Source organism: Phyllostomus discolor, chromosome 1, assembly GCF_004126475.2.
Source record: "Phyllostomus discolor isolate MPI-MPIP mPhyDis1 chromosome 1, mPhyDis1.pri.v3, whole genome shotgun sequence".
NCBI classification, from domain to species: domain Eukaryota; kingdom Metazoa; phylum Chordata; class Mammalia; order Chiroptera; family Phyllostomidae; genus Phyllostomus; species Phyllostomus discolor.
In genome coordinates, this window is record NC_040903.2 from 57816683 (window position 1) to 57832325 (window position 15643).

The 15643-nt window shown below is 35.2% G+C and overlaps 1 protein-coding gene across 1 annotated transcript in view; it reads right to left on the bottom strand.

Moving 5' to 3' along the window:
- The window catches only part of GPR158 (G protein-coupled receptor 158), a 366089-nt gene that overhangs the window by 328069 nt on the left and 22377 nt on the right, over nucleotides 1-15643 (bottom strand). Inside the window, exon 2 of the mRNA XM_028506632.2 lies at nucleotides 11211-11316. Within this exon, the coding sequence (XP_028362433.1) occupies nucleotides 11211-11316 (106 nt within the window). The remainder of the gene's footprint in view (nucleotides 1-11210; nucleotides 11317-15643) is intronic.

A 15643-nucleotide genomic window follows, 5' to 3' on the forward strand; every position in this document is an offset into this window, starting at 1 on the left:
AGGAGAACATAGACAGGAAAATCTTAGTTATTCCGTGCAGCAATATTTTCACCAATATGTCCCCTAGAGTAAGGGGCATAAAGGAAAGAATAAACAAGCATTTTCTATGTATAGTCTTAAATTTAAACACAAACCTATAGCCTAAGTTGAAAGTTGAATTCCTCTCTTCACCAAGAGAGATGTTAGATTTTCCCAGAAATTACTTAATGGACTGTGTCTTAGGGGGGGTACCTGGATAAGGCAATATCCAGTAATCTCTGCTACCCAATTCCTAAAGTTAAATGTAGACTGTAATCTAAAACCCCTGTACATGTCCACTTCTAATATTAAATGGATTTATCTGGTTATATATTTCCTAGAAGAGAACAAGTATAAGACAGTAGCATAAAAAAACATGTGCTCTGGAATCAGACAATTCTGAATTCTAATTACAACCATACCAACTTCTAATTGTGTGATTATAAGCAAGTTATTTAACCATCTGGGCCTAGATTTCTCATCAGTAAAATGTGGACTATAAAGATTATATTAGTACATGTAAAACACATAAAATGAAACATATAAAACAATTCTTAACCCAAAGTAAGCACTACTGAATAGTTGCAGCCATTGTAAGTGTTAATATGAATAAGAAACTTTGTAAGATTCTGATAAAATTTTTTGAGTTGAAACAAGTGAAATCCATTCACACTCTTTACTGTGGATTCATCTACTTCCTACTGTAACCTTTGATTTGGGGGGTTTTATTTGTCTGCAGTAGCAATCCTTACTGTGAGCCAAATAGAAAAAGGAGTCTGAATACATCAATGCATCCGCCACCTTCTCAAAGATATTCTCCACATTCTTCAAACTGATGCTCTCCACCCTCTTCTTCAACATCTCCATAAAGCTCTAGATAGAGGCACCACTAACAATGAAAAGATAGACTTCTCTTTTCAGGCAGCATGTGCCCTCTCCCTTACAATCTACTCACCTTATACAAATAGTGGGCTAGCTTTTACAAATCACTCTGCACACAATTCCCACAGTCATAAATTTCACTTCTCAAAATTAAAAGGGTTCACCTCAATAAAAAAATTGGCTGCTTCTCATCAATTCTCTACTTATCTACTAAATAAATTTCTAAAAAGACTTTCTCGTGTAATATCATTTTTCCCTATATACCCAAATTCTCATCAATCCTTAAACTATATTGGAGAACTGGCTTATTTTCTTTAACATATTTCACAGGTATCATTTCATGTCAGTGAATGAAGAATGATATCATCATTTCAAATAGTAATGTAGTAATGTATTTTTTGGCTGCATCATAATTTATTTAACCAATTCTTCATTGTCGTGCATTTAAGTTGTTTCCAAATTTAACTACAATATATAACACTAGGATAAATTGTCTAGCACATATATATTTATGCCAATTTTTTAATATTTTAGGTAAATTATTCAAAGTAGAAATAGAAAAAAACAAATAGAATAAAGAAGTATGCCCTTTTTAATGGTGATACACTTATAACATTGCTCCAGAAAGCCTGATAACAATTTGCATTCATATGGAAAAATGCATGAGAATATCCATTTTGCAAAATCCTCATCAATACTAAACATTATGTGTTTTTACTGTTTGCCAAACCAATAGGTAATGTACTTGTGAAAGATATGTGAAGACTTGTTTTTTAAGGTAGCGGTTATTCATTCCTATGTCTCAAAAATTAATATATGTCATTTTAGTTCTTAGCAAAGTTAGTAGGTGAAAAAATTGGAGTCAACTGATACTTTTTGAGGTTGCAATGTGCAATGGTTTCCTTTCTTTTTATGAACAATTACTTTATTATTTTAATTGAATTTATTGGAGGGATATTAGTTAGCAATATAATTCAGGTACATAATTCTATAATACATCATCTTCTTATGGTACTGTGTGTTCATCACCCCAAGTAAAGTCTCCTTCCATCACCATTTATCTTTCCTATGGTACTCCCTTCTACCTCCCCTGATCCCTCTTCCTCTGTGGTAATCATCATGCTGTTATCTATGAGGGGTGTCTATGAGGGGTTTTTTGGCTTAATACTTTCACCTTTTTCACTCAGCCCCCCAATCCTCCTCCCCTCTAACAGCTGTCAGTCTGTTTTCTGTATCTATGAGTCTGTTTATTTTATTCATTAGATTCCATATGTGAGTGAAATCATATGATATTTGTCTTTCTCTGACTGTCTTACTTCACATAGCATAATGTTCTCCAGGTCCATCCATATTGTGACAAAAGAGAAGATACCCTCCCTTTTTACAGCTGAATAGTATTCCATTGTGTACATGTACTGCAGCTTTTTTTATCCACTCATCTACTGATGGACATTTGGGCTGCTTCCTAATCCTTGCTATTGTAAATAACACTGCAATGAACATAGAGGTACACTTATTCTTTTGAATCAATGTTTCTGATTTCTTTGGATATATTCCCAGAAGTGGAATTGCTGGGTCATTTGGCAGTTCTATTTTCTAATTTTTGAGGTATCTCCATACTGCTTTCCACAGTGTTTGTACCAATCTGCATTTCCACCAACATGCAGAATTTTTGCAACATCCTTGCCAACACCTGCTGTTTGTTGATTTATTGATGATAGCCATTCTGGCAGGTGTGAGCTGATATCTCATTGTGGCTTTAATTTGTATTTCTCTGAATGGTTAGTGGTGTTGAGCATCTTTTCATATGTCTATCGGTCCTCTTGGAAAAGTGTTTATTCAGGTTCTTTGCCAATTTTTAGTTGTACTGTTTGGTTGTTTGGTGTTGAGTTGTATAAGTTCTTTATAAATTTTGGAAATGAATTGCATTTTTATATGCCAATAATGACCTATCAAAAAGGAAAACTAAGAAGACAATCTCATTCACCATTTTTCCAAAAAATAATAAAATATGTAGGAATAAATTTAACGAAGGATATAAAAGACCTATACTCAGAAAATTATAAAACACTGAAGAAAGAAATTGAAGAAGATAAAAATAAGTGGAAGCTTATACTGTGCTTATGGATAGGAAGGATTAACATCATTAAAATGTCCATCTACCTAAAGGTATTTATGGATTCAACACAATTCCTACCAAGCTACCAATGGCATATTTCACAGAACTAGAACAAATATTCCAAATTTTTTTGTGAAGCCACAAAAAAACCCCCCAAATAGCCACAGCAACCTTAGGGAAGAAGAACAAAGTTGGAGAAATTAAGCTACCTGATGTCAAACTATACTTCAAGGCCAGAGTAATCAAAACAGCATGGTATAACATAGAAACAGACATGAATCAATGGAACAGAATAGAGAGCCCAGAAATCAACCCATGCCTTTATGATCAATTAATATTTGACAAAGGAGGTAAAAATGTATACTGAGGTAAAGATAGTCTATTGAATAAATGGAGTTGGCAAAATTGGACAGATATGTATAACAAAATGAAACTAGACAACCTTCTCATACTATACACAAGAATAACCTGAAAATGAATTAAAGACCTAAATGTTTGGCTCAAAACTATAAAAATCCTAGAAGAAAATAAGAGGAGTAAAATCTAGGACATTTCTCATAGAAATATTTTTTATGATGTATCACCTCTGGCAAGGGAAACAAAAGAAAAAATTTACAAATGGGACTACATCAAGCTAACAAGGTTTTGTACAGCAAAGGAAACCATCAACAACAAAGAAGAAAATCCCCTGAAGAGGAGAACATATTCATCTTGTAACCAATGATACATCTAAGAGGTTAATGTCCAAAGTTTATTTAAAAATTTTGATTGATGTATTTTTAAGTTCTCTGGCTCCCTCTAGAATGAAATGATTTCTTTTAAATTTTGGAGAACATCTGTCCTGATGACAGATGCATCAGGTGCATCTAAAGCCCTAAAACAGTGCTTAGCATATAGCATGTGCTAATAAATGTATATTGAATAAATGAAAAGAAATGCATTTTTATTTTATTAATCTATTAGGAAAGGTATTCCATGGAAAAGAAAACAGAGAAGCCTACTATACTTAATTAGAGAGGAGTAAACTAAAGTCAGAACTGGGGAGCATGAGACAGTGTAGAAATAGTCATCTAGACATGGATAAAAAACTAGGGGTGGGTGGAAATGCGAGGGAGGAGGGAGGAAGCTAGGTGGGTGGGCTGGGATGGGAGTAAAAGATAGAAAATTGTACTGCCCCTGGCTGGCGTAGCTCAGTGGATTGAGCACGGGCTGCGAACCAAAGTGTTGCAGGTTCGATTCCCAGTCACTTGCCTAGGTTGCAGGCCATGACCCCCAGCAACCGCACATTGATGTTTCTCTCTCTATATATATATCCCTCCCTTCCCTCTCTAAAAATAAATAAATAAAATCTTTAAAAAAAAAGAAAAAAGAAAATTGTACTGCAACAACAATTAAAATAAAATTTAAAAAAAAAAAGAAATAGTGGTCTAGGAAGTAAACAGAACCCAACACACAAACCAGCTTTACTGGGCATAAGAAAAAATATATAGTATTCTACTATTGATTTTATTTATTTATTTTTTTTAGTTACTGAAATATTTTTTATTTTTTTATTGTTGTTCAAGTACAGATTTCAAACTTTCCCACCAGAGATAGATTCCCCTCTCTTTCCTTCTCCTTCTCCCTCTCCTCTCCCCTTCTCTATCCCCAACCACAAGGTGGCGATACCCACTGGTGAACTCACTAACTTGCTGGAAACATCTTTGAACAAGATAGCCACCTTTCCCTTAACTGACTCACAGGCACATCAGTATAGTTACTTTGAAATAGTGATTCCTAACACTAATTTTGGAACAATTGCAAAATATCTAGTGCAAATAACTCTGAGGAGCACAGTGAAAGACTGAAAAATATACTTAGTTTCTATTAATTTTAGAAAGAAGGACTATGTAACAAAAATCAAAGAAGTTAGGGCTTCACTACTTCGAAAATAAATAGGGACTCATATAGGAGTGGAAGGACCTCTTTTGGCTAAGCTTAGTAAAGTAAGAATACTTGACTGACCAGAAGATGTTTAGCATAGAAGAAAGTAGACTTAGAAGCTGATCAACAGCAGTCTTCAAATGCCTGAATGGCTACTATGAAGAAAAGAGTTCAATTTTCTTTTGGTAAACTCCATGGAGAAATCAAAAGCAATGGCTGAACATAATAGGGCAGCCATGTAACAACACTGTGTGCTACTTCCATTAATTCAACCAATGCATCAGGTACTGTTCTAGTCAGCAGTGCATACCTCATCATTGTCCTGCCTTCTAGTAGGTAAGTGTGACTTCACATCAATCAAATTTTGTATTGGTAATGATAAAAAGAAAAGTTTTACTATAAAAACAATGGAAATTTAAATATCTGGAAGATCACTAAGATCACTCATAGTTATTTCATTTACTAAAGGATTTTTACATTTTTCAATGTAAATAATTAAAATAGTTTGTAAGCTCCTCATTATTTATATTTTCAACTGAATTAACATGGTAGATCATAACAATGTTTTCATATGCTAAAATTCATTTCAATTTTGTCTTTCAGCATCCCTTAGCACTTTTAAAGGCAGTGCTACTAATTTAACTATATGAGGAAATTCAAAAATTTGAACATTTTCAATAATCTGTGTGGGTTTTCTTCACTGTAAACTAGCCAAATTCCTGAGCATAACTGTCCACTATATTGTTCAATATGGTAGCCACTAGTTACATGTGGTTATCACACATCTGAAATCAGGTTAGTGAGGTCAAGGACCTAAATTCTTAATTTTGATTAATTTTAATTGATTTACAGTTCAATAGCTATATGTGGCTAGTGGTTACCACACTGGACAGCACAGTTCTAGAGACAGATGAACAATAATATTTGTAAAGCAGAACCTTTCTAGAAAAAATAAAAGTAATAGTGAGACTGCAGCCTTCATATGGCAAGTAACATACAGCTGTTTCTAAATAATTTCACTCAGTCACACCAGAAAAATACTCTAAACCCTGAAGTAGCCAAAGAGTAAGCTATATTCTGTATATAAAAGGGCTTTCAAAAGAGAATGATTAACTCCTGCTTTCTTTAGACTTTTGCATTAAATATCTTTTCTTGTGTTTTAAATGATATCCTTTCTTACATTTTTAACTTTTAAAAATATGTTTTTAGAGATTCATTAACTTATATCTTGTAAAGTAGTAAGGACTTACAAGTAGATTCTCACACAATATATTCAATAGAAAAAAAGGGATATTGGAAAACTATCTTAGAGTAAGTATACAAAACCATTGGCAGAGCTGATGTCCCAACCATGCCAATGATTGCAGATAGAACAGTAAGGCTAATAACCTCATGAAGTGGTCTTCAAAACATAGGACACAGGAAGTTAATTGGCAGTGAGGAGAAAATACTAGAACTTCTACTTACAATGAAGTTTTTTATTAAAAAAAAGTAAATTAAGCTTTACTAATACTTAAGACTTGGATCACCAAGAATGCCCTCAATCAGTCCACATGTCATATGACCATAATGTTGATAAGGTACTTGAGGTGTCCTGAAGGAAAAGGGAGAGCTTCAAGACAAAAATCCTAATAGTAGTTACTTGGTTCCTTCATTTGCTTTTAAATTTCAACTTCTTACCATTTATACTTTGACAATTGGAGTGAATTTATAGAGTATATTACCTAAAATTACAAAATATTTATAATTCTTCATAATGAGATTCTGTGTGACCTGGAAAATCTTTTCTACATAAAGATGTTCTGATTATCTCAAAGTGAACTACTTGTTTCTGAACTCAAAGATTAGTTATGCAGTGTTCTTTACAAAAAAAGAGAAATGTTCCCAATTTGCTCCCCTGCCCTGAAATGACAAGTGGTTGTCAGCAGTGTTTATGCAGCAGGTATTTTCAAAAAAATATCTAAGCTGTTCCTTCAAAGTAAAAGTGACATTTAAATAATCCATGAGTAAGCCTTTTGAAGTGAACATTTTGAAAATGGATATTTGGAAGTGCTTTCAGTGCTATGTGGTTTTTGTTGCCAAAAACTATAAATACTCACATAGTCATATAGTTTAAACTTGAAAATAAAATGTCCTAATTTGTTTGAAAATATTCCTTGTAGAAGTTAGAGTGAATTTTAAACTTATTCCTTTAAAATATTAAAATGTCCAGCTTTTCAATTAGTTTGCAGGGACCAACTGACATCAGTTAAAATGAAAAATTACCAGCTGTATTTCTGCAAAAGCCTTGGAAAAACTGATAGATTGAGCTGAAAAATGAGCTCTGTGATTTAGCAAACACAATCAACAACTTACTTCTTCAATTTGAAATGACATATACTTGTGAGAGATTATTTTCTGCTATGACAGACATGAAAACTAAGTATAAAAATAAACTGAACTTAGAGACCTCTGAATCATTGCATTACTAAGTATTAAACTAAAATTTTCAAATGAAGAAGTACAACTAATCAAAACTCACTAAAAAGTTTTCAAAAATTGTAATCAGTTACATTGCTCACATTAAAGATACACTTATTTTTATCAAATATAATCTACATTAAAATATTATTTCATCTTTATCTTCAACCTGATTAAGTTTTTTGATTTATAATATATAGAATATACAATAAAAGATGCATGTATAATTTGTAGGTAAAAACATACACATACTATGGGTGGATGCATAAAGCATTTTTTTTTATTTTTTTAAAGATTTTATTTATTTATTTTTAGGAATGGAAGGGAGTGAGAAAGAGAGAGAGACATCAATGTGCAGTTGCTAGGGGCCATGGCCTGCAACCCAGGCATGTGCCCTAACTGGGAATCAAACCTGCAATACTTTGGTTCGCAGCCCGTGCTCAATCCACTGAGCTACACCAGCCAGGACACATAAAGCATTTTTACTAATATAATCAGAAAGTTTCAAGGACACTGTCCTAATTCCTACATCAAACAATGATTAAAATATTTTTCTTATAATGGAAACAAAGCAAAAGGATACTTTAAAAACAAAAAAGTATCAATTTATTATAATGTTTTAAATATACTATTCTACAAGAGAAGATTTGTGTACTCAAAGCAAACAAGGCAATGAAAATAGGTAAAGAATTATTTGGTTGGATACTGACAACATGATCAGGTCCATGTTGCAGTGAACCAACTCAGTTACATAAAAGCAGTCAGAATAATCCTGCAATCAAGTTCAGGTTGTTGATTCAGATTTTGTTTTACTGTGCCCTCAAAAAATGCTTAGTGGCCTCAGAGACTCTGTAATTAGCCACACTCACTGAGTAATTATTTTGCTTACAAATCATTCCATACCTTTTAAAAATACTCCTAAGACTTTTGTCATTGGTCACATACCAGTTGCTTCCAACATCAGACTTGCTATTCTGGTTCAAGACACCTTGGAGACTGAAAATCAACACACTGGAAAAATTTTTAAGTGAAAAGTTTGCCTCAATTATAACTTTGAAATCTGTAACATCCTCTAGTCTTTACAAGATAAGAATGTTAAACATTGGCAAGATAAAACCCACACTGAACAGGATGACTGTCTCTGTTTCTAATGATACGGATGTTCTCAAAGGTTGGCCTCTACACCCCACAAACATGACTCATGTCAATTACTTCCCAAAATAAACCAATTTACACAGTGACTCTTAGGGTCCATAATAGAAGATTTGTGACAAAGAACAAAGGAGAGCCAGTACCGGTGATAAATGACCTGAAGAAGAGATTTTTCTTTCTGTTTTCCAGAGCAATAAAAACTTCAAGAGAAGCCAGTTCCTAGTCTCCAATTCACTTCAGTACAGGGAGGGAATTGAGACTATTGCTCGTCACAAAACTGAGAATATGTTATGAAACTGTTGCAGGTATCCTGAGTAACCAGCACCAACTACAGGACCTTAGAGAAGCCCAACCAAAAAGTGGGAAGAGTTCTGTGACAGCCTCGTGTGAGTCAGACTAAGTACCAAGGGCCTCGTGGGCTCAGCCCAGGACACCAAGATCTCCTACTCCCAACTCCAGTGCCTGGACAGGCAAAGTGGGTAAAGGGATCCAGTGTGTGTCTTACAGACATTTCAGTGTTTGATGATTATTTTTGACCACTGGACCTCTTTCTATCACATTTTAAAACAAGAGTCATTGAACTGTGAGTTGTCTTGTAAGATACGTTTTTCTAGTTTTTCCTATAAGAATAAAAAATTATATAACACTCTCATATGTAATCCCCAAAGTTAAACATTTCAACCTAATCTTTGTTAACTGGGATAGAGGATAACATTTTATCTTGAAATAACTTAGTTTATTTGAAAGCTTTAAAAAGAAACAATGCCCAGAAAGTTAATAATACTGATGCAATAAAAATAAATTAATCTTCCAAAAGGACAAAGAGGTTCTTTCAACATGGCCATCTAGTCAAATAAATAGGTATGCTGTAAAGAAACAAAAAACTATTCCAAGTTTATTAGAAGCAACCAGCAACTTTAACAAACTAAAAAAGAGATACCCCTTTGTTTCTAAATAGACTGCTTATTGAACCACCCAGGAACACCACTGAAAAAGGCTATACAGAAATGAGCACATAGAGATGACAGTCATGCAGAAAAAATTCCATTCTGACTAAAAGAGGAACTAAGTGGCTATATATCACTAGCATGGACATAATAATCAAGCTAATGATATTCACCAGATCAGTGACTGAAATTCATATCTTTAGAAATGCCAGAATCATCCAAAGGAAAGTGGAGACTCAGAAATGTTCAAAGCTGTAAGAATAAATAGAGAAAGAAGGTGAAAAGAGGATCTTAACTGAATTGACAAGACAGAAACATTTCCTTGCAAAAGAGGATCTTAACTGAATTGACAAGGCAGAAACATTTCTTTGCATGATTGAATCCCAGTTAGGGGGAGTGAAGGAAATGAGGGCCATGTGGAGGTGTATGGAAATGTGGGAGAAGATGTGGGCATGTGTGGGAGGAATGTGCACAGGGTATTGAGGATGTGGGGGTCATGGGGATATGATGGGAATATGTGATGAATTTAGAAGTATGTGGAGAATTATGGGGGATTAGGGGATCTAGGGGTGGAAAGGTTGAGGGATATTGTGGTAGGGAGTAAGGGGGCAGGTGGAGGTGTACATAGAGGTTAGTGGGGAATGTGAGGAACTCAGAAGATTATCTGAGGAGTGGTGGCAGTATGAAAGTATGCAGGACATGTGGGGCATGCAACAGGAAAACATGCAATGGGTACATGCACATGTATGTATAGCTGTGTGCATGTCCGTGCAGTTTTATTTGTGTACTGGCACAAGTAAGTGTTTATTGTTAATTTTCCTTTGGTTGGTTTAACATTCCTTACCTTAAAATTGTACTATTTACAACCATCTTTCACAATGGGCAAAATACAAAGATGTAGGTTATTGCAGTTAAGGAGATATTCCCTCTATTTTAAATAAATCTAGCTAACTTTCCTCACAAATTCATGAACTTATAGTTGGGAGAGCCCAAGTATTTAAGATCAGGAACTTTGTTGTACATTTGTTCTTCACATTTTGTGACCTCAGAAATAGATTACTGAAAATGAAATAAGGATGGCATCACATTTCCTGTCTGAAACTAGAACAGAAAAGTGAGACTTATTTCCAGATGTATAATCTCTATGCCTGTCCCTAACCGACCATAATCCCATGAAATAAGGCATGGACAGAAACTGAAAGTTTGAAATATGCACACAAATATATACATTTCCTTTACAGTTCCCTGTATACAGTTTTCTCCTTGTTTTCAGTATTTTCCTGCCATACTCTCTCTATTGCTTTTCTAAAAGATGGCAGTGTGTTTGAATGAACAGCATCAAGGTTTCAATAAGCATCATATTCCATTAAAATCTGCATAAACAGGTTGACAGCTCCAGGGTTGGTTTTTCACTTCATTGCTATTTTCATTTCCAGCCTCTTTTGAAGAATAGGGTTACCCTTTGAATAATACCAAACTTCAGACATAATTTTAGTTTCTGCCTTCTCTTAGCCTCCAAATGAACAGTTATTTGTACAAATTTAATTTCCTACTCTTTTTTCAGTTCATTTGGCAACATTCAGACCTGCATAAGAGACTTTTTGTCCAGTAAGATGCTTCTTGTTTACTTACCCACACGAATACAATACATCATAAGTGGTACATTTCTGGGCTTCTGATGTCAGGGGGCTTTATTTTTGTGTTCTTACCTCCGAATTGTTAAGGTGACATTTGTGAGTTCCTGAAAACCAGCCATCACTCGAACATTGGTCAATGTCCACTTTCTGAAGACTTATGTCCACTTTCATGACACCCCTTAAAAGCAGAAAAAATTAAAAGAAAAAATTAATCTGAGCCTTTATAATTTCTAACTCTGTATTTTATCCTGGAAATCAGACAAATCAGCATAAACAATGCACTAAAAATTTTCAAACTGCCCACTCGCATCCAACTAAAGTGTACCAAATGAAGATAAAGACACAATAGGGCAGAAATAATAGTATTAGTTTTATTAAGTTCCAAAGGCAGCAACTCTCTATTGTTCCTTGTCTTCAGCCCTGCCCCCCATATAATGCCTGGCACTTAGTAGGTGCTAATAAATATTTGTTGATTAACTGAACCTAGACAGTATTTCTCTGGACATGACAGCAAAGCTGACTCTGAAACAACACCTGCTCCCAGTATCCCTTTTATAATGTAAACAAAAATAAAGTCCTCATCTTATTTCTTTTTCTATTCCTATTTCCCATTGCAGAGGCATGGGGGTTGGAGAAATTTGAGGGTGGATGGATATCAGGAGGCAGAAAAATATCAGAAAATATGCATCTCTTTCCTCTGATTTTCTATAGTGATAAGTTTAATATATACTTTTTATTTTAATTGTTGTTCAAGTACAGTTTTCTGTCTTTTATTCCCAGCCCAGCCCACCCCCTCTCTATAATGATAAGTTTAAATAGCTCTTTAGGTCTCCCAGTATTCCACACCAGAGTTTTGCATCACCTACAGAGATGCTAATTAGCATTTTTCTTTTAAATTAGGAGACAAAACAGTACATTTCACTTAGCCATTTGAGAAATGTCATTAAGAAAGAGAACTCACAAATTTGGAGCCAAAAGCACAAATCAAAGAAAGCTACAACTTTATCTAAAATTCCTCCATTTTTCTCCAGTCAATCTCCCTACATTTCCTAGGGGCCCTCTCTCCTATTTTTCACCACTACCAGAGCCATTAGGAGCCGATGTAACAGAAATATCTGTCCTGCACTCAACTACTATATCTGGACTTTAATGAAATCAATATGCTGTGTCCTGGGCCCTGAAGCTTTACTTTTGCTGTTACTTTTCACAAACTTGAGTAAAATATAAACACCCCACTAAAACCCATTAAAATTAAAAAACGTTTTCAAGGTCCCACATCCCCAAATTAAACTGTCTTCATTACGATATTATTAAATATGTGCAAACATAAAGGTAGGCTTAAAATCTTTATATCATAGCTCTCATAGCTACAAAACCCTTATAAAAATTATAAAATAAATGCAAACAAAACTATAAAGCCAACAAAATTTAATGTAAAAGTATTGATTTATAAACACCAGTGATTATGCTTTATCAATCTAAATCACCTGTCAGAACAGGAATATGATACTGACTGCTAGTTCAAGTAAGCCTATTTTATCACATGTTATGACTCTTTTTTTTTTGTTTCTTGTCTCCTTCTAAACTATTGTGAACCCTTCCAACAGAGTGGCTTAATGTCTTTTCAGCTTCGTTTTGGGTGAATAAATCATTTACTTTTTTAGATAGCATTATTAACCTATGATAAAGTATCACACTATGTAGTGTTTGCATGCTAAAAAGAGACAGAGAGCAAACAGAAACACCAAAACCTTGGGTCAGTGTCTGGTGATCCAGATAACCCAATATGTGTAAGTTAATTTTTCAGGTGAACACTGGAATGGAAACCCAAAATTCATCAGAGAAAACTTACAAATCCTTCAGAGAAATAAGCAGCAGTTTGCAAGTACTATTATTAGAGACCATAATTTCACAAAACAAATGTTTATTTGAAAATAAACTGGATTAGAAGGTAACCTAATCCCTTACCCAGTTCATTCCTTTACTCTTTCAACAAATATCTATTGTCTGGTATATACATATCACTGTAACAGATGCTATGTAGGTGAACAAATAGGCCCTGCCCCCAAGTAACACCAAAAGCTATAATACAGTTTTTAAAGTATCAGTATGTTTAATGGAGATGCGATGCTAAATCTGAGGAGCTGGGGGTATAGCAGGCCTTCAATAAACATTTGTTGACTTGTTGGCCACCTTCACTACCAGAATTTTCAATAGAACTTTGTTCCCTGTAGTTTAGGACAATCATGCAAGCCCATTCAGGCTCTACTTTATGCTCTTTGGAAAATAACATTCATTCTTTCACTAATTGAATAAATATTTATTTACTGCCTACTATGAACCAAAATTGTTTGGGCCTTTGAAATACATTACTATGCAGGGCAAAAAAAAAAATCCTGCCTTCCATGAGTTTGACTCTAGTGTGGGATAGAAAAATAATAAACAATGACTATGTAAAATATGTAAATTATGCCATATATTACTAAGTAAAAAGTGCTATGGAGAAAAAAATAAATTTGAAGCATGTAATAAAAGAAGAGTAGGTCACACTCTTTTTTTAAAGGGTAGTCAGGATAAGACTCACAGAAGTGATATTTCTAACTCAATTAACACTCCAGGTATTATTACAGCAAGTTAGTATTCACACACTTAAATTATCAGGCATCTTCAGTGACAGAAATTTTCTACTGGACTACTACTGTCCACGACATTTTGGTATTTTGTGAACGTCGTATTTAGAATTCTTAGCATTTGTAAGTACTAAACTAATAAAACTATGTATTTCTATTTGTTCCACAATTACTAATAATGAGGTCAAGTTTTCTTCAACTATCCTGCTACACTGAAAGAGTTTGGTTGCAAGGTAGTGGTAATCTTGAACTCTACCAGCTAGTTCAGGGACATAGCTAATTTGGAATTCCACAAGGCTGCAATGACTATGGTCCCTTCCCTGAGAAAACTCGCTGAAGAAATTGGTATCTTAATCACTAAGAGTTTTCCCCCTTGATTTCTGGTTCATACATGGGAACCTAAACGTCAGCGCATACTTGAAGCTCAGCTCACCCGGTTTTCTGAGCTCTGTGCAAACCCCCCCCTCCCCCCAAGGTAATGAGGCCTGTGTTTACCGGCTGGGATTTCAGCGCTGACTCATCCTCATTAGCACCTCTGCCTGGGCGCCAGGAGACTTAACAAAACTCCCTGGGGGGTGCGTTGACTTCCTGCAGGGACACTGGAGGTTTGGGGAATTAAGTGGGATGAGAATGTTCTCTTTATGAGGAAAAATACACTGCTGAAGGCAATGCGGAGGCACAAACATACATGAGCCCCCACCATGGACGAATGCTAGACCTGGCTGAAAGCCAATGCCTGGTGCTTGCGCCCCGTGCCTGCGCTCTTGCACCTCCGAAGTGGGAGAGCTGAGCCCACATCCGGTGAGGGAGGGCTGGGACTGCCTCAAGGAAGTGGCTGCTGTTCCTGGGACAGAGCACAGGAAAACGAGGGCCAAAAGAAAAAAACAAACAAACAAAAAAAGAAACCTGTGGAAAGTTGTCTCTAGAAAGTGGAAAATATAGGAATACAGCAAGTATATCCCCCAAACACCCGGGTGTTTAGCTGGGCTGCAGACCAGCCATTTCCTCTATTTGTCTGACACCTAAAACACTCAAACTCGCAATTCCCATAATTCACTGAAAGCTCTTTCGGTAAATGGGCTTCCATCCTCCCCGTTACTAGAGTCGATAACCCGCTTATGAAACTCACCTCCTATCAAAACGATTGCCAAGTTGCCTAGATTGCACTCCCAGCATGATTTTTGTCTCCTGAACCTTTCCCTCCATTTCTACTACCACTGCCTTGGTTCAGACCTTCATCTTTCATGGGGCTAAATATTTTAATAATAGTTTATTGTCTAGTAGTGCTCCAGGTAACGATCCTAGTTTGTAGATCTTAAAGCTTATATGGCTTAAGGTCCTTCTTTAAGAAACAAATATAAAATCATAAATACATGCTTATATCACAATATGACCTTTGGGCCTACATCTTTGTGTTATAACTGCCTGATGGGTAGGAAGATTCTTACCAGAATGTCTATTCCAGGATGGCTGACAATACTTTAGCTATATATAGAAGTGACTACAAAGGCGTTTTAATATATATTACTAAACACAGACTAAGTAACCCTGAAACTCCCCTTATCTGATTTCCAAAAATGCCCACAGCCTCAACTAACGTGTAATGGAGGCAAGTTATAGTAGAAACAGACCACTGCAGTTAAAACAGCTCCCTTTTGCAAATTTTACTAGAAATAGTGGGCCACAGAACTCATTGCTTTTGCTCATTCTAGGACTGTAGAGAAGGGTCACAACGCAAACAAGGGTTGCTAATGCTTGAGCATCATACACTGCTGTCTTCAAAACAAAGAACCTGATTCTGACAGTTGCCTGTTCAAAAGCAGTATTTCCCACTCTCCTAAAGAATAAGAATCCAAATTCTTTGGTATAACATTA